The following is a 25892-nucleotide window of genomic DNA, read 5'->3' on the forward strand; positions in this document are numbered from 1 at the left end:
CTCAGCCGCAGGCCGGAAGGCCTCCCATCCTGGGGGATTTGTGCGCTTGGTGTCAGGGAGGTGTCTTCACAGCGCTCTCCGGAGCAGGGGTTGAGGTGTTCAAGGGCGGCCGTCCCCGCGCTGAGCTGCCCCGTTCCCGTTTCCCGATGCCGATCTAGGTATGCGAGGCTCTGGGGCCCGGCAGTCCCGGGCTCGGTGTCCCCTCTTCCCTCAGACGCTTGGTCCCTGCCACCGCCGCCTTGTCTCGCCCCCCAGGTGACTCGGGCAGGATCTGGCACGCTCGCTCCCCGGCTTGCAGGCCCGGTCCACCCCGGCGGCGCCGCCACTGCCTCTTTTTCCCCCGGCTCTGGCAAGCCCACGTCCCTCGGCCTTCGCAGAGCCTGCCCTCCACCAGGTGAAGTCGCTCTCCCTGCCACACTCCTGCCAGTCCAAGTCTAAACTGGCCCCTGCCCCTTGCAGCAGGTCCAGCTCCAGGATGCCGTCCTCCTGGATGGGTGCGAGGTAGCAGGGGTGGCGCACCGTCATTGTACCCTTACGGAAGGCAAGCACCTGTTTCCCCCGGACTGCAGCAAGCTGTCCCGTCATGGTCCTCAGCCGCAGGCCGGAAGGCCTCCCATCCTGGGGGATTTGTGCGCTTGGTGTCAGGGAGGTGTCTTCACAGCGCTCTCCGGAGCCGGGGTTGAGGTGTTCAAGGGCGGCCGTCCCCGCGCTGAGCTGCCCCGTTCCCGTTTCCCGATGCCGATCTAGGTATGCGAGGCTCTGGGGCCCGGCAGTCCCGGGCTCGGTGTCCCCTCTTCCCTCAGTGTTGGCAAAACAGCTTGTGGGGCTGTTCCGTGGGGGTCGCTGCGCAGGCTGGCTCCTCATCCCCCTCGCTGGACTCCACCGTCGCTGCCTCGGTCAGCCGGCATGGCGCACTGCACTCCTTCCAGCAGCGCCGCCAGGTGGCCCGCCATCTCTGCCCGGGTCCAGCCATTCGTTCGGGCCGCGAGCTGGAACTGTGCCTCGTATGTTTCCCAAGGCGCTTTCCCGTTGTAATGACCAGGTCGCACCCGCGCTGGCAGGTGTAGGAATAGCTGGCCAGCTCCGTCGGGGAGAGCATCTCCTCTCTGGGGCATCCGCTGGGCGGGAGTAGCGGGCAGTCGCCCCATTTCTACCGGTGGGACCACTACTGGGTAGCCCTGGTAAGGGCTGTGGCCACCTGTCGCACCCAGGAGTTGCTCATTTTCCGTGTGTGCGCTGCCGGTGGGTTCGGTCTCTATTAGAGTCAGCCAGCGCTTTACAGAATCAGCTAGTGTCTGCCACGATTTGTCCGTCCTGCCCGCTTCTGACACCTGTGTAGCGTTTTCAGGTTCCCTCAGGACAAAGGACAAGTCAAGACGCGATAGTAAACCAAGCGACTGCTTTATTCTCCTATCGAAACCACACAAAAACCAAACACAGGATATACACACACATGAGGAGACTGATGGAACACTTACACATGGATAGGGTGGTAACTCGTTAACTACAGGCTGTACACTTATAAAGCTATACAGGACACTAAAACTACTATAACACTACATATGAAGGGTCAGCTGCTGGTCATTGTGCTGACCCTCAGACTCCACCTGGCTACAACTCCCAGCCTGCTTCACGGTACCATTAGTGCCTAGGTGCGCTTCCTCCTTACCACCGGGCGAGGGGGTTACAGAATTCATTGTGTGGAGTAATATTTTGAATAATTAATAAAATTTAACATTTTGGACAGTTAAATATGTACATAATCAAAATAAAACTATGAATGCATAGCATCGATATCTCCCGACAGCCTAATGGTCTTTATTTTTCAGTTATGGGTTTCATTCTTTATTTAGCTCCACGACTTTTCTAAAGTAGATAAACTTTTTTTTTATTACTATAAACGATGTTTGATGTTGTCATTTTTGTTCGTGCTTAACATGCTTAAAAGGTTTTGAGGTTGCTTTGTGCACAAGATAGGTCTTCTCTAATTTATAATTAAGTCCTGGAAACATTGCAGTAAGCGCTTTGCGACTTTTTGTCTCTTTTGTTTGCTGTGTTGTTAAATGTCGTGAATAAAGTTACAACACGGACAGTACATATGTGCACCCTAGGAGCGTCTGCGCCGGGTTCTTGCCAGTAGGAAGACAAAAACGGCAAATATCCGTCTGTTCCGATTAAAAATAGAATTATATACTGAAACATGTAAAAACATGTAAGAATTCCATTGTACCAGTACCGGTTACATATGGCAATAAAGTTCAAGTTCATTACAGAATTGCCTAATGCCAAGGCACATTATCTTCTTGATAAAGTTGGTCTTGTCAATCTGGTTTTGCTTGTTGATAATATAATAAAAGTTATAGAGGTGTGAAATATTAAGCAATTAAAAATGTGTGTTTTCTGCTGTCCTATTTAGCTTATTATAGTTTTATGTTTTGGAACTTTATTTGTGATCCTTTTCAAGGGACTTGGCTTTTAATAATTGGAAATTACCCAGAATTTACTGTATGTATACATTGTAGCTTTTCATTAGTACAGTACATGACACAGTAAATCACCTTTTGTATGTTTTATTCTTATTCTCTAAGATCATTCAAACAAGGGGAAACTACATATTTTTATGGTGATGTTAGAAGTGTTTACTGATTCTCTGGGCACCTAGCTTTACACCATGGGTTTGAATTGTATTTTAAATTATCTGAGGACTCGAAAATAAATACAGTTACAGTATTATCCAGAAATCAGAGATGCTGTGTGGTTGGATTCCTTCTTAGAGCCTTTATTAAGTTTTAGTTTCCAATTTAAAAGAGCTCAGCTGCAAGCCAAGGGAAATGCAGTTGGAAAATGACATTGCACATTCCAAATGGGATGTGGGTGCTGCACTGGGTTTAATGGTGTGAAACCATATTGCTGTGTAGCAGCATGAAATAGAATCTAAAATGACTCAGAACTTTAAAAAATGGAATTGTGACATTGATGAACAGGAAGTATTAATCTTTTGAATATGCATGGTGGAAAGATTTTACCTCTACCATTTAGAAAAATGTATTGTGCTTCACTTAACAGAGAGAGGCCCTGTGTGGGCATCATAAATCTTCATTCTGTGAATGATGCTGCAGATGGGGAAGCTTTTTCTAGTTTGCAATGTTACTGTGGAATATCTGGCCACTAACGGCTAATTTTTAATTAATGTTTTTGATCGTTACACTCTAATAAAGCATTTGGTATATACTCTTGAGATTAATTAAGGCAAAAAATTAAGAATCTTGCTTCTGTGAGGGGGGTGGTTAATTAACCACAAATTAGGCTGCCAGCCTATCTTTGCTGCAGTATAAAGTTTAATTATTTGTTTCAATTTGAATTCTTAAAAGCACAGTGATTTTGTTATCCTAGGCCACTTTAAAACCTCAATTTTTATAGAACCTAATTTAAATCACATTTCTAATGAAATCTAGAATATATCTGTGCATACAGATTGGTATTTTCTTTAGGTAGAACTTGGAATTTCATAAGAATGTTGTTTTTTCACATCCGAAGACTGAAATCATACCTTAAGTGTAAAGTGGTTTTGATTGCACAAAGTTTTAATAAATATCCTTTGCATGTTTTATTTTATTGAACAGATTTTCACCCATATGTGGGAGAAGTTAAATTACTTTCTATACACATCACGACAAGCTAGTTAAATTAACATGATAATGTTTCTGAAAACCTTATTGCATCTTGTTGTTAGAAAATGTTCTATTCTAATTGTAGTTCTGATTTTAATTACAAAGTTACCACATATGCAGTGCATTCATGTAGACAACAGAGCAGATTAAAATCACTTCAGCATTTTCAGCAGGCTCTACATCTCCTTTCTCACAAGTCACCCAGAAAGAAATGTTCCCATTGAGGGTTTGAGCTGCGTTTGCAGGCATCACTGACCAGGTGACAAGTGTGAGACGGTGGACTCCGCAATGAGAAGTTTCTGGTCCTTCCCTTTGCAGCAGCTCAGACTGGCTGCAATCTTTTTGTTGGTGGTGATAATGAAGACGGGGCTCAGGGCGGAGTAGCAGGAGGCAAAGAAGACGCGTATGTCGGAGACGATGGGGTGGACATGGGACACGCAGAGCGGGTAAATCCACATGACGTTGTCCAGACTAAACAGGATGACGTACATGGCGATGAGTGTGAGGACAGCCTTGGACGCCTCCACTGTCTTTCTCTGCATGCGGTCGGCACCCTGCAAGCCCCTCGTTTGCCTCCTGTGGCGGTACAGGATCACGACGATGTAGCCACCCGCGCTGGCCATCATGCCCACGAAGACGAAGTCCCGCACGATGTACATTACCCCGTTTCCCATGTACACCTCGAAGCTGGGGAAGGCCACGACGCAGAACTCCAGGTTCAGAGTGTACTCGGAGAGGGAGGAGTTGGTTGGGGCCGAGGAATAGAGCAGCGCGGTCGGGTAGATTGCGACGTTCAGCCCATAAAGCAGCAGGAGCATGTGGGGGATCCGGTGCGGGAGCCAGCTCTTCAGCCTGGTCCAGACGCGCGAGCCAGGGGGGGCGATGACAACGCACTGGTAGCAGCTGAGCAGGGAGGTGACGCAGATGGACATGGCCCGGCCCATGCGGTAGGCGAAGATGACCACCTTGCAGCCGGGGTCCCCGAGGAGGCTCCGCACGCCCAGCGCAGTCAGGGCCTGTGGGATGCCGCGGCACATCACCACCACCAGGTTAACGAAGACCAGGTTCCCAAGCACCAGGTCGCTGGGCGGAAGCCCACCTTGCGAGATGCGCAGGCGACAGAAGAACAGCAGCAGGCCGAGATTCCCAGGGATCCCTACTGCATCCAGGCAGATGAAGCCCGCCGCTTTCAGCATGAGCCGCACCTCCATCGTCTGGGGGAAGAGGTCCTGCAATTCCCAGTGGAAGTCAGAATAAATTTGTAGCAGAAACAGCGTAAAAGCAGAAGGAAGCCATGTGGGCAAAATCCACCAGGCTCAATTGCTTTGTTTTTAAGACGTCCTGAGAATATCAATCCATTTTTGAGCTTGTTAGTTCTCATTTCTAATTCAAAATAAATCAGAATAATTAATAAGTGGAGAGTTTTGAAAGTAAAACGAGCCCCGTTGTGCAACGTCAGTTTGGGCCATTGGCAATTTTTTTTTAAAAAGTAATTCAGATTTTTTTGTAGTTGAATTGTCTCAAATAATTGAATTGAACACTTATAGCACTGTTAATGAGTTCACTTTTTTAATCCATACCAAAGGTTTTAACACCTTTCCGCTACTAAAGGTGATGTTAGCAGCAAATAATTGTACTGTAATATTAATGTACTTAAACATTGTTTATTCTTGAAAGGTATACAGTTGTATGGATGTCCACATTTAGTTTCATATGAAGAAAGTAATAGTTTTAAAAGCATAACTAAAACTGCAACATTAAAATTGAATTAAAATTGAAATACATTAAACAAACAGATAAGGCAAAATACATCAAGTTGACATATTCTGTTGCAGAAATGTCTTGTTCCAGTAGTAATCACAAGTTACTATGTTTTGAGTCCAATAGTTTTGTAGAGCTGTGTAAGTAGTGTCCTTAATGAAATAACAGATTGTATTGATTACATTTTAATATTAAAGTTGTTTCTTACCTTGCACTGGTGTTTGAAAATGTCTCTTTTGATCTTCCAGAGACCGGTCCTGTAAATTTATAATTTTTGAGCTCGTTTGTTATAACCCCAAAGGGATAGATCCAATTAGAATGGCTACAGTATCTCTTACAAGAACATGTAAACACATCATTCTTAGTAGAGAGTATACTGTGTTATTAAATTGAAATTCACTGTAGACTTCGGAAGCAACATTTGTTCCTGAATTGCATATTCAGTTTTCAGTGAATGCAAGGCTGATATTTCTGATCATGTACACTGTCTTCATCCACGTTCCCATGTCTGGCCAAACCAGAGGTCTTCTTTTGACATCTGAAGGTGTCTTATCCCACTACAAGAATTACGGTCTGACTAAATTAATTGTTTGCTCCTTTTGCTATGCATGTTGATGAGCCTGTACTGAAATTCAGTATATGATGAGGCAAATGACGTTTTGTTTCTAGTTAACACCTAATTCAGAAGATAAAAGATTTATTCAAGCTGAATACCAAAATAGCGGTCACTACAGAGCTTTGCCATATTAAAATGGGAATCTACAAAGTTTGCAAATTGATTATTACCTCGATCTCTGTGTATGAGAACTAAGTTAATTCAAGATCAACTGGACAGTTGCTGCCGTGCTTTTTTGTGCTCTATTCTTTCCTTTATGAGTGTGTCATTTCTGTTAAATATATCCATTTTGTCATGGCATTGACCTCTGTGTAATTCTGTACCTAACTAAAAAAAGTAGCACAGGTCTTGTTATTAGTGCAGTTATTTTTTGAAGTTATTCTGAAATTAAATGTAATTATGTATAGTTAATGGGTGGCAAGGTGGTGCAGTGATTGGTTTTGCTGCTTCCCAGAACTGAAACCCTGGGTTCATTTCCAGCCTTGAAGAGCTATCTATATGGAGTCTGTATGTTCTCCATGAGTTTGTGTGAACGTCCTTGGGGTGTTCCAGTTTCCTGTCACAGTCCAAAAATATACTGGTAGGTTAACTGGGGTCTGGGAATATTTTCACTAGGAGTGAGTGTTTGTCTGTGCCCTACGATGTCCTTGTCTTCCATCTAGGGTGTACCCTGCCTTGTACCTGTTTCTTGCTGCGATAGGATCCGGCTCCCCTGCAATCCTGAATTGGGGTTAGAGAATTGATGGATGGAGTTTTACCCGAAAGATTATAATGCTGCCTTTTCTAAAAATATAGTTCAGAAATGCATTACATTATCCAGTTACCTTATTTTGATTGTGATTTCACTCTGAGGAGTGTAATGAAAGGGATGGGTTGGTTCCAGCTGGAATGTCCCAAAAAGCTGTTACAGAACTCTTCAGATGTTAATGAAACACCATTAGTGCACTTCTGAGGATACAGGAATGCAAGTCTCACATAAGACTCCTGTTACAAAACAGTCACATTCAGGATATCCTGGTGCAGCACGATGGCCAACAACAGATGGGTCAGTGTCACACAGCTCTATAATTGTTTTCCAACGGCTGCTGCAGCAGACCAGACATGTCGATGTGACAATCTCTGTGAGGCTCAGTTGCTTTGCACTCTCAGTACTCCACGGTGGACTACATTTGACTAATTCTGTGATTTCTTTCTCAGTCACTGATTATTAAATTTTACACAATGTGTCAGTCGTCAGTGCGCTAGCCATCTTTGATTTATTAAGTTTGCTGTAAATTAAATATAATAATAATTGCTTACACTTATATAGCGCTTTTTCTGGACACTCCACTCAAAAGTGCTTTACAGGTAATGGGGACTCCCCTCCAACACCACCAATGTGCAGCATCCACCTGTATGATGCGATGGCAGCCATAGTGCGTCAGAACACTTACCACACATCAGCTATTAGTGGTGAGGAGAGCAGAGTAATTAAACCAATTAAATACCTTAACAGTACATGACGTTGCCAATTTGAGCACAATTCCCGTCTTGGGACAGCATATTCACACAATTTATTCAGATAAGAAACAGGTGAAGGTTAATTCCACGCTGACAGAAGGGAAAACTGCTATCTTTCAGCTGTTGAGCATTCTTCAGGTTATTCTTCTGGCTTGGCTATAGGGGCACATTAGTCAAAAGTTTAGCATGTTTTATTTTTTCTTTCTGTCGTTCTGTCTGGAATTAACCTCACATTTGTATGCTGCATGCTGTGTATCCTGCATCCTCCCTATTATAACATTAAAAATCATTCCAGTTGTAGAACGTATGAGGGAGGGCAGTATGATTTTGGGAATATTAAAAGATTTTCTCCTATTATGAATGCAAAATGTGCTGCAACAGAAGACCACTATTTTAAAACATCCTCAAGAAAATGATGAAAGTGCTGTTAATTGCTTTAATATCTCTGATGACATAAGAGATCCACCGAATTGGCCATCCTCCTTTCAGTGAATACTTCCTCAAATGCCTCTGTGAAATGAGGATTGAAGATCAGTCAGCTTGATACATCCCAAAGGAATGGTTTTTAATTGCTACCGTATACAGTATTCATACAACAATAACACTCACTAATTGTGATCTCTGGGAGTTTCATGTGACTCTGAAACGGTACCAGATGCAATCTATGATGTCAGAGGAAGTGGTCAGCCTGTACAATTGCCAAATGCTACCCATTGCTCACAGCTGAGCACCAATCCCAATAACAGAAAATGAAATCTAAATGAAAACTCCAAAAACCTAAGGTGACTGTAGTTCTTTAATATGTTGTAGGAATTGGTTTTGTCTTAGTAATGGAAAAACAAAGTTATATTTTCATTGTGAGTATAATCCTATACCTGATTTTCTTCCCTGTTTGTATGAATGGATGTGAACAACATTGAGGCAAATTGTTTTGTTTTGGCAAGTGAGTTTACTATTTCTGTTTTTTTTAGTTTTGAAGTGTTTCTTTTGAGTGGAGGGAGGTGTCAGTAATTCGTTTTTAGTACAGAGGGTGTAAAGCGGGAAGAGCAATAGCACAGAATCACCTAGAATTTATTTAAAATAGTCATCTGAGCCATATCAGGTTATGCTGGCTGCAGGGTCCTTTATCTAAATGAGTCCTTGGTGCTGGATATTTTCATGAATGGGCAGATGTATGATCAACTTTAATGTTATATGTTGATACACAACAAAAAATATAAGTTATGACATTAACAGCTCTTTGAGAAGAAACATTTTGTTATGTCCATTTTAAATAATGAGCAGCTAGTTTTGCTGATTGAGCAGTATTATTCCTTGAAGAAAACTGAGCCCAAGGTGTGTGATTTTGTAAAAATGCCAGGTTCTTGTGATTAATATTTTAGTTAATTTCAAATAATCTCAAATCAAGTCGAAGAATTGTCTTTATGAACAAATATTTATAAAAGTACATGAACAAAATTAACACAAGAATGGTCGATGAAGACAATGTCTTGGCTGAGAAAGGAAGACTGCTTTCTTGATACTACCATGATTGCCCTTAATCAGCTGTCTGGGGAGCTTAGTCTACACACCTACATCTCTTTGTATAAAGAAGTTTTTCCTTTTTTCTATTCTAAATGAATCCCCTTTGATTGCCAATTAAGACCCCAAGAACTTATATTTCTACTCAGTGTGAAACAGTTCCCTTTGTTAGTTAAATTAACGTGATCATGTTTCTGAAATCTTATTGCATCTTGTTATTAGAAAATGTTCTATTCTAATTGTGGTTCTGATTTTAATTACAAAGTTACCACATGTGCAGTGCATTCATGTAGACAACAGAGCAGATTAAAATCACTTTGGGGTTTTCAGCAGGCTCTACATCTCCTTTTGCACAAGTCACCCAGAAAGAAATGTTCCCATTGAGGGTTTGAGCTGCGTTTGCAGGCATCACTGACCAGGTGACAAGTGTTAGACGGTGGACTCCGCAATGAGACGTTTCTGGTCCTTCCCTTTGCAGCAGCTCAGACTGGCTGCAATCTTTTTGTTGGTGGTTATAATGAAGATGGGGCTCAGGGCGGAGTAGCAGGAGGCAAAGAAGACGCGTGTGTCAGAGACGATGGGGTGGACACGGGACACGCAGAGGGTGTAAATCCACACGACGTTGTCCAGGCCAAACAGGATGACGTACATGGCGATGAGGGTGAGGACAGCCTTGGACGCCTCCACTGTCTTTCTCTGCATGCGGTCGGCACCCTGCAGGCCCCTTGTTTGCTTCCTGTGGCGGTACAGGATCACGATGATGTAGCCACCCGCGCTGGCCATCATGCCCACGAAGACGAAGTCCCGCACAATGTACATCACCCCGTTTCCCATGTATGCCTCGAAGCTGGTGAAGGCCACGACGCAGAACTCCAGGTTCAGAGTGTACTCAGAGAGGGAGGAGTTGGTTGGGGCCGAGGCGTAGAGTAGCGAGGCTGGGCAGACCGCGACGTTCAGACCTAAAAACAGCAGGAGCATGTGGGGGATACGGTGTGGGAGCCAGCTCTTCAACCTGGTCCAGCCGCGTAAGCTAGGGGGGGCGACGACAACGCACTGGTAGCAGCTGAGCAGGGAGGTGACGCAGATGGACATGGCCCGGCCCATGCGGTAGGCGAAGATGACCACCTTGCAGCCGGGGTCCCCGAGGAGGCTCCGCACGCCCAGCGCAGTCAGGGCCTGTGGGATGCCGCGGCACATCACCACCACCAGGTTAACGAAGACCAGGTTCCCAAGCACCAGGTCGCTGGGCGGAAGCCCACCTTGCGAGATGCGCAGGCGGCAGAAGAACAGCAGCAGGCCGAGATTCCCAGGGATCCCTACCGCGTCCAGGCAGATGAAGCCCGCCGCTTTCAGCATGAGCCGCACCTCCATCGTCTGGGGCAAGAGGTCCTGCAATTCCCAGTGGAAGTCAGAATAAATTTGTAGCATAAACAGCGTAAAAGCAGAAGGAAGCCATGTGGGCAAAATCCACCAGGCTCAATTGCTTTGTTTTTAAGACGTCCTGAGAATATCAATCCATTTTTGAGTTTGTTTAATTCTCATTTCTAATTCAAAATAAATCAGAATAATTGATAAGTGGAGAGTTTTGAAAGTAAAACGAGCCCTATTGAGCAATATCAGTTTGGGCCATTGGCAAATTTACTTTTTTTAAAAGTAATTAAGATTTTTTTGTTGTTGAATTGTATCAAATAATTGAATTGAACACTTATAGCACTATTAAATGAGTTCACTTTTTTATCCATACCAAAGGTTTTAACAACTTTCCGCTACTAAAGGTGATGTTAGTAGCAAATAACTGTATTGTAATATTAATTTACTTAAAGCATTAAGATTATTCTTGAAAGGTATACAGTTTTATGCATGTCCATATTTAATTTCATATGAAGAAAGTAATAGTTTTTAAAGCACAAGTAAAAATGCAAAATTATTGAATTAAAATTTAAATACATTAAACAAACAGATAAGCCATAATAAATCAAGCTGACATATTCTGTTGCATAAATGTGTCTTGTTCCAGTGGTAATCACAAGTTACTATGTTTGAGTTCCAATAGTTTTGTAAAGCCGGGTAATAGTGTCTTTTATGAAATAAACAATTGCATTGATTACAATTTAATATTAAAGTTGTTTCTTACCTTGCACTGGTGTTTGAAAATGTCTCTTTTGATCTTCCAGAGACCGGTCCTGTAAATTTATAATTTTTGAGCTCCTTTGTTATAACCCCAAAGGGATAGATCCAATTAGAATGGCTACAGTATCTCTTACAAGAACATGTAAACACATCATTCTTAGTAGAGAGTATACTGGGTTATTAAATTGAAATTTACTGTAGACTTCGGAAGCAACATTTGTTTCTGAATTGCATATTCAATTTCCAGTGAATGCAAGGCTGATGTTTCTGATCATGTACACTGCCTTCATCCACGTTCCCATGTTCGACCAAACCAGAGGTCTTCTTTTGACATCTGAAGGTGTCTTATCCCACTATTAGAATTCCGGTCTGATTAATTTCTTTGCTCCTTTTGCTATGCATGTTGATGAGCCTGTACTGAAATTCAGTATTTGAGGCAATTGTGCAATTCTTTAATGACATTTTGTTTCTAGTTAGCACCTTATTCAGAAGATGTAAGATTTTTTTAAGCTGAATACCAAAATAGCGGTCACTACAGAGCTTTGCCATATTAACATAGGAATCTACGAAGTTTGCAGAATGATTATTACTTCCTTTTCTATGTATGAGAACTAAATCAATTCAAGATCAAGTGGACAGTTGCTGCCGTGCTTTTTTGTGCTCTATTCTTTTCTTTATGAGTGTGTCATTTCTGTTAAATATATCCATTTTGTCATGGCATTGACCTCTGTGTAATTCTTTACCTAACTAAAAGATGTAGCACAGGTCTTGTTATAAGTGCAGTTATATTTTGAAGTTCATCTGAAATTACATATAATTATGTCTAGTTAATGGGTGGCAAGGTGGTGCAGTGATTGGTTTTGCTGCTTCCCAGCACTGAAACCCTGGGTTCAATTCCAGCCTTGAAGAGCTATCTATATGGAGTCTGTATGTTCTCCATGAGTTTGTGTGGAATTTCTCCGGGTGTTCTAGTTTCCTGCCACAGTCCAAAAATATACTGGTAGGTTATCTGGGGTCTGGGAATATTTTCACTAGGAGTGAGTGTGTGTCTGTGCCCTACCATGGCCTGGACTTCCATATATGGTGTACCCTGCCTTGTACCTGTTTCTTGCTGCGATAGGATCCGGCTCCCCTGCGACCCTGAATTGGGGTTAGAGAATTGATGGATGGGGTTTTACCCCAAAGATTGTAATGCTGCCTCTTCTAAAAAATGTACTTCAGAAATGCATTATATTATGCAGTTACTTTTTGTGATTCATTCATTGTATTTCCTGTAACTAAACACATTTTAAAGTGAAAAGTGGTGACCAAAGGATCTCTTTTAAGCTTGACATTTCACCAAATCCCTTGAATCTCGCATGCAAATGTAGATGCAGCTTATTCATTGGAACACATGCAGTAACTGTGAAGTATTTAAGGAGACACACTGAGGAACCATAAACTCATTTCAAAGTCTGTCCCTTGCACGGTAATGCCAAGAATATCTGATGAGTTTAATCAAGTGATGGGTTGTTTCCAGCTGGAATGTCCCAACAAGCTGTTACAAAACTCTTCAGATGTTACGGAAACACCATTAGTGCACTTCTGAGGATACAGGAATGCAAGTCTCAGATAAGACTCCTGTTACAAAACAGTCACATTCAGGATTTCCTGGTGCAGCACGATGGCCAAAAACAGATGGGTCAGTGTCACACAGCTCTATAATTGCTTTCCAATGGCTGCTGCAGCAGACCAGACATGTCGATGTGACAATCTCTGTGAGGCTCAGGCAGCTTGCACTCTTCAGTACTCCACGGTGGACTATATTTGACTAATTCTGTGATTTCTTTCTCACAGCCACTGATTATTAAGGTTTACACGTGTCAGGCGTCAGTGCACTAGTCATCTTTGATTCATTAAGTTTGCTGTAAATTAAATACCTTAACAGTACAAGACGTTGCCAATTTGAGCATGATTCCCAACTTGGGGCAGTATATTTACACAATTTATTCAGATAAGAAACAGGTGAAGGTTAATTCCACGCTGACAGAAGGGAAAACTGCTGTCTTTCAGCTGTTGAGCATTCTTCAGGGTATTCTTCTGGCTTGGCTATAGGGGCACATTAGTCAAAAGTTGAGCATGTTTTATTTTTTCTTTCTGTCGTTCTGTCTGGAATTAACCTCACCTTTGTATGCTGCATGCTGTGTATCCTGCATCCTCCCTATTATAACATTAAAAATCATTCCAGTTGTAGGGCGTATGAGGGAGGGCAGTAAGGTTTTGGGAATATTACAAGATTTTCTCCTATTATGAAAGCAAAATGTGCTGCAACAGAAGACTCCTGTTTTAAAACATCCACAAGAAAATGGATGAAAGTGCTGTTAATTGCATTAGTATCTCTGATGACTTGAGAGATCTAACAAATTGGCCATCCTCCTTTCAGTGAATACTTCCTCAAATGCCTCTGTGAAATGAGGATTGAAGATTAGTCGGCTTGGTACTGTACATCCCAAAGGAATGGTTTTTAATTGCTACCGTATACAGTATTCATACAACAATAACACTCAGTAATTGTGATCTCTGGGAGTTTCATGTGACTCTGAAAGAGTACCAGATGCAATCTATGATGTCAGAGGAAGTGGTCAGCCTGTTCAATTGCCAAATGCTACCCATTGCTCACAGCTGAGCACCAATCCCAATAACAGAAAATGAAATTTAAAAGAAAACTCCAAAAACCTAAGGTGACTGTAGTTCTTTAATATGTTGGAAGTATTGGTTTTGTCTTAGTAATGGAAAAATAAAGTGATATTTTCATTGTGAGTATAATCCTATACCTGATTTTCTTCCCTGTTTGTATGAATGGATATGAACAACATTGAGGCGTATTGATTTGGCAAGTGAAGTATCTATTTCAGTTTTATTTTAGTTTTGAAGTGTTTCTTTTGAGTGGAGGGAGGTGTCAGTAATTCGTTTTTAGTACAGAGAGTGTAAAGTGGAAAGAACAATAGGACAGAATCACCTAGAATTTATTTAAAATAGTCATCTGAGCCATATCAGGTTATGCTGGCTGCAGGGTCCTTTATATAAATGAGTCCTTGGTGCTGGATATTTTCATGAATGGGCAGATGTATGATCAGCTTTAATGTTATATGTTGATACACAACAAAAAATATAAGTTATGACATTAACAGCTCTTTGGGAACAAACATTTTTTTTGTTCATTTTAAATAATGAGCAGCTAGTTTTGCTGATTGAGCAGTATTATTCCTTGTAGAAAACTGAGCCCAAGGTGTGTGATTTAATAAAAATACCAGTTCTCGGTGATTAATATTTTAGTTAATTTCAAATAATCTCAAATCAAGTCGAAGAATTGTCTTTATGAACAGATATTTATAAAAGTACATGAACAAAATTAATACAAGAATGGTCGACGAAGACCATGTCTTGGCTGAGAAAGGAAGACTGCTTTCTTGATACTAACAAGATTGCAGATAGCCAGTTGTGAGCAATGTTTCCGGTCACCTGCTCCGTGGCTCACTATGTCTGGAGAGCTGTGTAGGACAGGCTGGGGAGTTTAGAGTTTCCTCTGGTAATCAATACGAGGTCTGTTAGATAAGGGATGGACTGAGGTGCTCTTAGTTGTGGTGGAGGAAATGTGCAGTGAGTTTTTAAAAAAACATCTTATTTACAGCCAGCCTTACTCCTGCTACACCTTCGCTCTCATCCTCCGCGGTGGAAGAAGTGAGACACAGTGAGTGAGTTCCAATTTCCTATGGATCCAAAACACCAGCAGTCTGGCCTACTCTTTCAGGATTGGAATGCTGCAGTGATTTCTGAGGATGGAAGATCAGAAGGCTTGGTCTCAGAGACTCAGTGTTGAATAATAAGTGTTCCACTTGGTCTCTTTTCATTCATTACACGTGGGATGTGTTGTCAGTTTATTTTAAATTAATGTCAGGATTTTTTGTAATTTTGCCTTTTTTTGCATCTTAAGATCTTGCTATTTTAATGCCTAAATGAACTTAAAATTTAATCCAAATGTCTCATAAAAGTGTCCAGACTTTGGGCCTTAATCAGCTGTCTGGGGAGCTTAGTCTACACACCTACATCTCTTTGTATAAAGAAGTTTTTCCTTTTTTCTATTCTAAATGAATCCCCTTTGATTGCCAATTAAGACCCCAAGAACTTATTTTTCTACTGAGTGTGAAATAGTTCCCCGTGTTAGTTAAATTAACGTGATCATGTTTCTGGGAACCTTATTGCATCTTGTTATTAGAAAATGTTCTATTCTAGTTGTAGTTATTTTAATTCAGAAGTTACCAAATGTGCAGTGCATTCATTTAGACGACAGGGCAGATTAAAATCACTTTGGGGATTCCAGCAGGCCCTACATCTCCTTTCTCATAAGTCACCTAGAAAGAAATGTTCCCATTGAGGGTTTGAGCTGCGTTTGCAGGCATCACTGACCAGGTGACAAGTGTGAGACGGTGGACTCCGCAATGAGATGTTTCTGGTCCTTCCCTTTGCAGCAGCTCAGACTGGCTGCAATCTTTTTGTTGGTGGTGATAATGAAGATGGGGCTCAGGGCGGAGTAGCAGGAGGCAAAGAAGACGCGTGTGTCGGTGACGATGGGGTGGACACGGGACACGCAGAGGGTGTAAATCCACACGACATTGTCCAGGCCAAACAGGATGACGTACATGGCGATGAGTGTGAGGACAGCCTTGGACGCCTCCACTGTCTTTCTCTGCATGCGGTCGGCACCCTGCAAGCCCCTCATTTGCTTCCTGTGGCGGTACAGGATCACGACGATGTAGCCACCCGCGCTGGCCATCATGCCCACGAAGACGAAGTCCCGCACGATGTACATTACCCCGTTTCCCATGTACACCTCGAAGCTGGGGAAGGACACGATGCAGAACTCCAGGTTCAGAGTGTACTCGGAGAGGGAGGAGTTGGTCGCCGCCGAGGAATAGAGCAACGCAGCTGGGTAGATTGCGACGTTCAGCCCATAAAGCAGCAGGAGCATGTGGGGGATCCGGTGCGGGAGCCAGCTCTTCAGCCTGGTCCAGACGCGCGAGCCAGGGGGGGCGATGACAACGCACTGGTAGCAGCTGAGCAGGGAGGTGACGCAGATGGACATGGCCCGGCCCATGCGGTAGGCGAAGATGACCACCTTGCAGCCGGGGTCCCCGAGGAGGCTCCGCACGCCCAGCGCAGTCAGGGCCTGTGGGATGCCGCGGCACATCACCACCACCAGGTTAACGAAGACCAGGTTCCCAAGCACCAGGTCGCTGGGCGGAAGCCCACCTTGCGAGATGCGCAGGCGGCAGAAGAACAGCAGCAGGCCGAGATTCCCAGGGATCCCTACTGCATCCAGGCAGATGAAGCCCGCCGCTTTCAGCATGAGCCGCACCTCCATCGTCTGGGGGAAGAGGTCCTGCAATTCCCAGTGGAAGTCAGAATAAATTTGTAGCAGAAACAGCGTAAAAGCAGAAGGAAGCCATGTGGGCAAAATCCACCAGGCTCAATTGCTTTGTTTTTAAGAAGTCCTGAGAATAGCAATCCATTTTTGAGCTTGTTTAAGTCTCATTTCTAATTCAAAATAAATCGGAATAATTGATAAGTGGAGAGTTTTGAAAGTAAAACAAGTCCCATTGTGCAATGTCAGTTTGTGCCATTGGCAAATTTATTTTTTTAAAGTCAGATTTTTTTGTAGTTTAATTGTATCAAATAATTGAATTGAACACTTGTATCACTGTTAAATGAGTTCACTTTTTTAATCCATACCAACTGCTTTAACACCTTTCCGCTACTAAAGGTGATGTTAGCAGCAATTAACTATACTGTAATATTAATTTACTTAAAGCATTAAGATTATTCTTGAAAGGTATACAGTTGTATGCATGTCCATATTTAATTTCATATGAAGAAAGTAATAGTTTTAAAAGCATAACTAAAAATGCATTATTATTGAATTAAAATTGAAATACATTAAACAAACAGATAAGCCATAATAAATCAAGCTGACATATTCTGTTGCAGAAATGTGTCTTGTTCCAGTGGTAATCACAAGTTACTACGTTTGAGTTCCAATAGTTTTGTAAAGCTGTGGTAATAGTGTCTTTTATGAAATAAACGATTGCATTGATTACATTTTAATATTAAAGTTGTTTCTTACCTTGCACTGGTGTTTGAAAATGTCTCTTTTGATCTTCCAGAAACTGGTCCTGTAAATTTATAATTTTTGAGCTCCTTTGTTATAACCCCAAAGGGATAGATCCAATTAGAATGGCTACAGTATCTCTTACAAGAACATGTAAACACATCATTCTTAGTAGAGAGTATACTGGGTTATTAAATTGAAATTTACTGTAGACTTCGGAAGCAACATTTGTTTCTGAATTGCATATTCAATTTCCAGTGAATGCAAGGCTGATATTTCTGATCATGTACACTGCCTTCATCCACGTTCCCATGTTTGACCAAACCAGAGGTCTTCTTTTGACATCTGAAGGTGTCTTATCCCACTACACGAATTACGGTCTGACTAAATTAATTGTTTGCTCCTTTTGCTATGCATGTTGATGAGCCTGTACTGAAATTCAGTATATGATGAGGCAAATGACGTTTTGTTTCTAGTTAACACCTAATTCAGAAGATAAAAGATTTATTCAAGCTGAAGACCAAAATAGCGGTCACTACAGAGCTTTGCCATATTAAAACTGGAATCTACAAAGCTTGCAAATTGATTATTACCTCGTTCTCTGTGTATGAGAACTAAGTCAATTCAAGAACAAGTGGACAGTTGCTGCCGTGCTTTTTTGTGCTCTATTCTTTTCTTTATGAGTGTGTCATTTCTGTTAAATATATCCATTTTGTCATGGCATTGACCTCTGTGTAATTCTGTACCTAACTAAAAGATGTAGCACAGGTCTTGTTATAAGTGCAGTTATATTTTGAAGTTCATCTGAAATTAAATGTAATTATGTCTAGTTAATGGGTGGCAAGGTGGTGCAGTGATTGGTTTTGCTGCTTCCCAGCACTGAAACCCTGGGTTCATTTCCAGCCTTGAAGAGCTATCTATATGGAGTCTGTATGTTCTCCATGAGTTTGTGTGAACGTCCTTGGGGTGTTCCAGTTTCCTGTCACAGTCCAAAAATATACTGGTAGGTTAACTGGGGTCTGGGAATATTTTCACTAGGAGTGAGTGTGTGTCTGTGCCCTACGATGGCCTGGACTTCCATATAGGGTGTACCCTGCCTTGTACCTGTTTCTTGCTGCGATAGGATCCGTCTCCCCTGCGACCCTGAATTGGGGTTAGAGAATTGATGGATGGGGTTTTACCCGAAAGATTGTAATGCTGCCTCTTCTAAAAAATGTACTTCAGAAATGCCTTACATTATGCAGTTACTTTTTGTGATTAATTCATTGTATTTCCTGTAACTAAACACATTTTAAAGTGAAAACTGGTGACCAAAGGATCTCTTTTAAGCTTGACATTTCACCAAATCCCTTGAATCTCGCATGCAAATGTAGATGCAGCTTATTCTTTGGAACACATGCAGTAACTGTGAAGTATTTAAGGAGACACACTGAGGAACCATAAACTCATTTCAAAGTCTGTCCCTTGCACGGTAATGCCAAGAATATCTGATGAGTTTAATCAAGTGATGGGTTGTTTCCAGCTGCAATGTCCCAACAAGCTGTTACAAAACTCTTCAGATGTTACGGAAACACCATTAGTGCACTTCTGAGGATACAGGAATGCAAGTCTCAGATAAGACTCCTGTTACAAAACAGTCACATTCAGGATTTCCTGGTGCAGCACGATGGCCAAAAAAAGATGGGTCAGTGTCACACAGCTCTATAATTGCTTTCCAATGGCTGCTGCAGCAGACCAGACATGTCGATGTGACAATCTCTGTGAGGCTCAGGCAGCTTGCACTCTTCAGTACTCCACGGTGGACTATATTTGACTAATTCTGAGAATTCTTTCTCACAGTCACTGATTATTAAAGTTTACACAATGTGTCAGGCATCAGTGCACTAGCCATTTTTGATTTATTAATTTTGCTGTTAATTAAATACTTTAACAGTAATAATAATAATAATAAACTTTATTTTATATAGCGCCTTTAAAGGTGACTTCTCAAAGCACTTTACAGGATGACAATAACAATAAATAAGAAGACTACAACAATAAAAAAGAAGATTTCACAAGATAGGACACAATTATAATTACAGCAATACAACAATAACAATGGAGGAGACCGTGGAAGGTGATATTAAGAAGAGCAGAGGGGTGAAGAATGGAACCAGTTAAGTAAAGGCTTTTCTGAAGAAGGTTTTGAGTCTGGATTTGAAGGAGTTTAGAGAAGGTTACTCTTTGATATCCTTGGGCAAAGAGTTCCAGAGCTTGGGGGCATAGCAGGAGAAGGCCCTGTCGCCCATACAATGTAGAGGGGCTTGGGGAACAGTAAGGAGGGCAGAATTTGAAGAGCGGAGGTTGCGAGGTGGGGAGTAGGGCAATAAAAGTTCAGACAGGTATTGAGGTGCCAAGCCATGTAAAGCCTTATAGGTGAGCATGAGGATTTTAAAGTCTACGCAGAATTTGACCGGAAGCCAGTGCAAGGACTCCAGGATAGGAGTAATGTGAACACTTGCACTAAACCTGGTCAGGATTCTGGCTGCTGAATTTTGGACATACTGCAGCTTGTTCAGAGTAGATTTAGATACCCCAGGGAGTAGAGCATTACAGTAGTCAATTCGAGAGAATACAAATATGTTTATCAGCTTTTCAGCCACAGTTAATGATAGCATAGGGCGTAGTCTTGCGATATTTCTAAGGTGAAAAAAAGATGTTTTGACAGTATGCTGTACATGTGGGTCGAATGTTAAACCAGAATCGAATATAACCCCAAGGTTTTTCAATTTTGATTGAAGCTCAAGTACAGAGCCATCTACAGACAGGGTTATAAGACTGGCTTTACGAAGTTGATGGGGGGTACCAATAAGCATGACTTCAGTCTTGTCACAGTTAAGACGTTGTACAAGACCAGTTTGCCAGTTTGAGCACGATTCCTGACTTGGGGCAGTATATTCACACAATTTATTCAGATAAGAAACAGGTGAAGGTTAATTCCACGCTGACAGAAAGGAAAACTGCTGTCTTCAGTTGTCGAGCATTCTTCAGGTTATTTTTCTGGCTTGGCTATAGGGGCACATTAGTCAAAAGTCTAGCATGTTTTATTTTTTCTTTCTATCATTCTGTGTGGAACTAACCTCACCTTTGTATGCTGCATGCTGTGTATCCTGTATCCTCCCTACTCTAACATTAAAAATCATTCCAGTTGTAGGGTGTATGAGGGAGGGCAGTATGATTTTGGGAATATTACAAGATTTTCTCCTATTATGAAAGCAAAATGTGCTGCAACAGAAGACACTGTCACGGATGTCCAAAGAGACTAACCGTGGGGAGCAGGAGAGCGTAAAAAGACCCATATGCGTAGCAGCGAGACGGGAAAAAGGCCCGGGCTCATTAGTGCAAAGAGTTCAGGAATGCCGTATAGAAACCTATGCCCTCAGGGAGCGGACGTGTGGCGCCCTGGTGCTAGGCGGGTCTCAGGACATCCGAACATCAATGCTGAGCGAGGACAGAGTGCAAGACCCGGAAATATATAGCCCAAGGAAGAGAGGGACAGGATGGACAGCAGACCGGAAACTAGGGACAGGACAGAGAAGGAGCGCCCTCTGGCTGCAGAGGGCGTGACAGACACCTGTTTTAAAACATCCACAAGAAAATGGATGAAAGTGCTGTTAATTGCTTTAATATCTCTGATGACATGAGAGATCCAACGAATTGGCCATCCTGCTTTCAGTGAATATTTCCTCAAATGCCTCTGTGAAATGAAGATTGAAGATCAGTCAGCTTGGCACATCCCAAAGGAAATGTTTTTAATTGCTGCCGTATACAGTATTCATACAACAATAACGCTCACTAATTGTGATCTCTGGGAGTTTCATGTGACTCTGAAACAGTACCAGATACAATCTATGATGTCAGAGGAAGTGGTCAGCCTGTACAATTGCCAAATGCTACCCATTGCTCACAGCTGAGCACCAATCCCAATAACAGAAAATGAAATCTAAATGAAAACTCCAAAAACCTAAGGTGACTGTAGTTCTTTTATATGTTCGAAGAATTGGTTTTATCTTAGTAATGGAAAAACAAAGTAATATTTTCATTGTGATTATAATCCTATACCTGATTTTCTTCCCTGTTTGTATGAATGGATGTGAACAACATTGAGGCATATTGTTTTGGCAAATGAAATATTTTATTTCATTTTTTTTTTAGTTTTGAAGTGTTTCATTCCTCCATTTTTTAGTATGGAGGGTGTAAAGCAGGAAGAACAATAGTACAGAATCACCTAGAATTTCCTACAATTTCCCTTAAAATATCAATCTGAGTCATATCAAGTTATGCTGGTTGCAGGGTCCTTTATATAAATGAGTCCTTGGTGCTGGATATTTTCATGAATGGGCAGATGTATGATCTGCTTTAATGTTCTATGTTGATACACAACAAAAAATATAAGTTATGACATTAACAGCTCTTTGAGAAGAAACATTTTGTTATGTCCATTTTAAATAATGAGCAGCTTGTTTTGCTGATTGAGCAGTATTATTCCTTGTAGACAACTGAGTCCAAGCTGTGTGATTTAATAAAAATGCCAGGTTCTCGTGATTAATATTTTAGTTAATTTTAAATAATCTCAAACCAAGTTGAAGAATTAACTTTATTAACAGCTATTCAAAAAGACATGATCAAAATAAACACAAGAATGGTCGAAGAAGACCATGTCTTGGCTGAGAAAGGAAGACTGCTTTCCTGATACTAACATGATTGCAGATAACCAGTTGTGAGCAATGTTTCCGGTCACCTGCTCCGTGGCTCACTATGTCTAGAGAGCTGTGTAGGACAAGCTGGGTAGTTTAGAGTTTCCTCTGGTAACCATTAGGAGGTCTGTTAGGTACGGAACGGACTGAGATGCTCTTAGGTGTGGTGGAGGAAATGTGCAGTGAGTTTTAAAAAAAACATCTTATTTACAGCCAACCTCACTCTTGCTACACCTTCGCTCTCATCCTCCGCAGTGGAAGAAGTGAGACACAGTGAGTGAGTTCCAATTTCCTATGGATCCAAAACACCAGCAGTCTGGCCTACTCTTTCAGGATTGGAATGCTGCAGTGATTTTTGAGCATGGAAGATCAGAAGGCTTGGTCTCGGAGACTCATTCTTGAATAATAAGTGTTCCACTTGGTCTCTTTATTCATTACACGGGGGATGTGTTGTCAGGTATTTTAAATTAATGTCAGGATTATTTGTAGTTTTGTCTTTTTTGGGTCTTGCTATTTTAATGCCTAAGTGAAATTAAAATTTCATCCACATGTCTCATTAAAGTGTCCATTCTTTGGCCCTCAATCAGCTGTCTGGGAATCTTATTCTAGACACCTACAGCTCTTTGTGTAAAGAAGTATTTCCTATTATCCATTCTATATGAATCCCCTTTGATTGCCAATTAAGACCCCAAGAGCTTGTTTTTCAACTGAGAGTGAAAGAGTTCCCTGTTTTAGTTAAATTAACGTGATCATGTTTCTGAAAACCTTCTTGCGTCTTGTTATTTGAAAATGTTATATTCTAATTGTAGTTCTGATTTTATGTGTAGTGCATTCATTTAGACGACAGGGCAGATTAAAATCACTTCAGCATTTTCAGCAGGCTCTACATCTCCTTTCTCACAAGTCACCCAGAAAGAAATGTTCCCATTGAGGGTTTGAGCTGCGTTTGCAGGCATCACTGACCAGGTGACAAGTGTGAGACGGTGGACTCCGCAATGAGATGTTTCTGGTCCTTCCCTTTGCAGCAGCTCAGACTGGCCACAATCTTTTTGTTGGTGGTGATAATGAAGATGGGGCTCAGGGCGGAGTAGCAGGAGGCAAAGAAGACGCGTGTGTCTGAGGCGATGGGGTGGACACGGGACACGCAGAGGGTGTAAATCCACACGACATTGTCCAGGCCAAACAGGATGACGTACATGGCGATGAGTGTGAGGACAGCTTTGGACGCTTCCACTGTCTTTCTTTGCATGCGGGCGGCACCCTGCAAGCCCCTTGTTTGCTTCCTGTGGCGGTACAGGATCACGACGATGTAGCCGCCTGCGCTGGCCATCATGCCCACGAAGACGAAGTCCCGCACGATGTGCATCACCCCGTTTCCCATGTATGCTTCGAAGCTGGGGAAGGCCACGATGCAGAACTCCAGGTTCAGAGTGTACTCAGAGAGGGAGGAGTTGGTTGGGGCCGAGGAATAGAGTAGCGAGGCTTGGCAGACCGCGACGTTCAGCCCTAAAAACAGCAGGAGCATGTGGGGGATACGGTGCGGGAGCCAGCTCTTCAACCTGGTCCAGCTGCTCGAGACAGGGGGGGCGACGACAACGCACTGGTAGCAGCTGAGCAGGGAGGTGACGCAGATGGACATGGCCCGGCCCATGCGGTAGGCGAAGATGACCACCTTGCAGCCGGGGTCCCCGAGGAGGCTCCGCACGCCCAGCGCAGTCAGGGCCTGTGGGATGCCGCGGCACATCACCACCACCAGGTTAACGAAGACCAGGTTCCCAAGCACCAGGTCGCTGGGCGGAAGCCCACCTTGCGAGATGCGCAGGCGGCAGAAGAACAGCAGCAGGCCGAGATTCCCAGGGATCCCTACCGCGTCCAGGCAGATGAAGCCCGCCGCTTTCAGCATGAGCCGCACCTCCATCGTCTGGGGCAAGAGGTCCTGCAATTCCCAGTGGAAGTCAGAATAAATTTGTAGCATAAACAGCGTAAAAGCAGAAGGAAGCCATGTGGGCAAAATCCACCAGGCTCAATTGCTTTGTTTTTAAGAAGTCCTGAGAATAGCAATCCATTTTTGAGCTTGTTTAAGTCTCATTTCTAATTCAAAATAAATCGGAATAATTGATAAGTGGAGAGTTTAGAAAGTAAAACAAGCCCCATTGTCGAATGTCAGTTTGTGCCATTGGCAAATTTATTTTTTTAAAAGTAATTCAGATTTTTTTGTGGTGAATTGTATCAAATAATTGAATTGAACACTTGTATCACTGTTAAATGAGTTCACTTTTTTAATCCATACCAAATGTTTTAACACCTTTCCGCTACTAAAGGTGATGTTAGCAGCAATTAACTATACTGTAATATTAATTTACTTAAAGCATTAAGATTATTCTTGAAAGGTATACAGTTGTATGCATGTTCATATTTAGTTTCATTTGAAATAAGTAATAGTTTTAAAAGCACAACTAAAAATGCATTATTATTGAATTAAAATTGAAATACATTAAACAAACAGATAAGGCATAATACATCAAGTTGACATATTCTGTTGCAGAAATGTGTCTTGTTCCAGTACAAATCACAAGTTACTGTTTTTGAGTTCCAATAGTTTTGTAGAGCTATCTAAATTCAGTGTTGTTTGTGAAGTAAATGATTGTATTGATTACATTTTATTTTTAAAGTTGTTTCTTACCTTGCACTGGTGTTTGAAAATGTCTCTTTTGATCTTCCAGAGACCGGTGCTGTAAATTTATAATTTTTGAGCTCCTTTGTTATAACCCCAAAGGGATAGATCCAATTAGAATGGCTACAGTATCTCTTACAAGAACATGTAAACACATCATTCTTAGTAGAGAGTATACTGGGTTATTAAATTGAAATTTACTGTAGACTTCGGAAGCAATATTTCTTTCTGAATTGCATATTCAATTTCCAGTGAATGCAAGGCTGATATTTCTGATCATGTACACTGCCTTCATCCACCTTCCCATGTCTGACCAAACCAGAGGTCTTCTTTTGACATCTGAAGGTGTCTTATCCCACTTTTAGAATTAGGGTCTGATTAATGTAATTGTTTTCTCCTGTTACTATGCATGTTGATGAGCCTGTACTGATATTCAGTATATGATGAGGCAATTGTGCAATTATTTAATGACATTTTGTTTCTAGTTAACACCTAATTCAGAAGATACAAGATTTATTCAAGCTGAAGACCAAGATAGCAGTCACTACAGAGCTTTGCCATAATAAAATGGGAATCTACAAAGCTTGCAGAATGATTATTACCTCCTTCTTTATGTATGAGAACTAAGTCAATTCAAGATCAAGTGGACAGTAGCTGCTGTGCTTTTTTGTGCTCCATTCTTTTCTTTATGAGTGTGTCATTTCTGTTAAATATATCCATTTTGTCATGATATTGGCCTCTGTGTAATTCTGTACCTAACTAAAAAAAGTAGCACAGGTCTTGTTATACAATAAGTGCAGTTATATTTTGAAGTTCATCTGAAATTAAATGTAATTATGTATAGTTAATGGGTGGCAAGGTGGTGCAGTGATTGGTTTTGCTGCTTCCCAGCACTGAAACCCTGGGTTCAATTCCAGCCTTGAAGTGCTATCTATATGGAGTCTGTATGTTCTCCATGAGTTTGTGTGAACGTCCTTGGGGTGTTTTAGTTTCCTGTCACAGTCCAAAAATATACTGGTAGGTTAACTGGGGTCTGGGAATATTTTCACTAGGAGTGAGTGTGTGTCTGTGCCCTACGATGGCCTGGACTTCCATATAGGGTGTACCCTGCCTTGTACCTGTTTCTTGCTGCGATAGG

At 42.0% G+C, this 25892-nt stretch overlaps 4 protein-coding genes across 4 annotated transcripts; all 4 read right to left on the reverse strand.

Moving 5' to 3' along the window:
* Positions 1-860: 860 nt before the first annotated feature.
* Positions 861-4882, reverse strand: LOC138239098 (olfactory receptor class A-like protein 1). The gene is made up of 2 exons (XM_069189727.1): positions 3928-4882; positions 861-1198 (listed from the first exon to the last, which is right to left on the reverse strand). Exons 1-2 carry the CDS (start codon positions 4880-4882, stop codon positions 861-863), a joined length of 1293 nt encoding a protein of 430 aa, XP_069045828.1.
* A 4616-nt stretch (positions 4883-9498) lies between these two features.
* Positions 9499-10440, reverse strand: LOC138239099 (olfactory receptor class A-like protein 1). The gene has a single exon (XM_069189728.1). The coding sequence runs from the start codon at positions 10438-10440 to the stop codon at positions 9499-9501; it is 942 nt and encodes a 313-aa protein (XP_069045829.1).
* A 5197-nt stretch (positions 10441-15637) lies between these two features.
* On the reverse strand, positions 15638-16600 carry LOC138239100 (olfactory receptor class A-like protein 1). The gene has a single exon (XM_069189729.1). The coding sequence runs from the start codon at positions 16598-16600 to the stop codon at positions 15638-15640; it is 963 nt and encodes a 320-aa protein (XP_069045830.1).
* A 6435-nt stretch (positions 16601-23035) lies between these two features.
* LOC107076824 (olfactory receptor class A-like protein 1) lies at positions 23036-23998 on the reverse strand. The gene has a single exon (XM_015342435.2). It carries the CDS (start codon positions 23996-23998, stop codon positions 23036-23038), a length of 963 nt encoding a protein of 320 aa, XP_015197921.2.
* Positions 23999-25892: the final 1894 nt, after the last annotated feature.

Source organism: Lepisosteus oculatus, chromosome 5, assembly GCF_040954835.1.
Source record: "Lepisosteus oculatus isolate fLepOcu1 chromosome 5, fLepOcu1.hap2, whole genome shotgun sequence".
Taxonomy (NCBI): Eukaryota; Metazoa; Chordata; class Actinopteri; order Semionotiformes; family Lepisosteidae; genus Lepisosteus; species Lepisosteus oculatus.

What these genes read in the sequence shown, in the direction of transcription:
- LOC138239098 (XM_069189727.1), bottom strand. Translation starts at nt 4,882, where the DNA reads ATGGAGGTGCGGCTCATGCTGAAAGCGGCGGGCTTCATCTGCCTGGAT. An exon ending in CGTCTCACACTTGTCACCTG is followed by an intron (nt 1,199 to 3,927) that starts GTCAGTGATGCC and finishes TGGGTGCGACAG; the next exon opens with GTGGCCACAGCCCTTACCAG.
- LOC138239099 (XM_069189728.1), bottom strand. Translation starts at nt 10,440, where the DNA reads ATGGAGGTGCGGCTCATGCTGAAAGCGGCGGGCTTCATCTGCCTGGAC.
- LOC138239100 (XM_069189729.1), bottom strand. Translation starts at nt 16,600, where the DNA reads ATGGAGGTGCGGCTCATGCTGAAAGCGGCGGGCTTCATCTGCCTGGAT.
- LOC107076824 (XM_015342435.2), bottom strand. Translation starts at nt 23,998, where the DNA reads ATGGAGGTGCGGCTCATGCTGAAAGCGGCGGGCTTCATCTGCCTGGAC.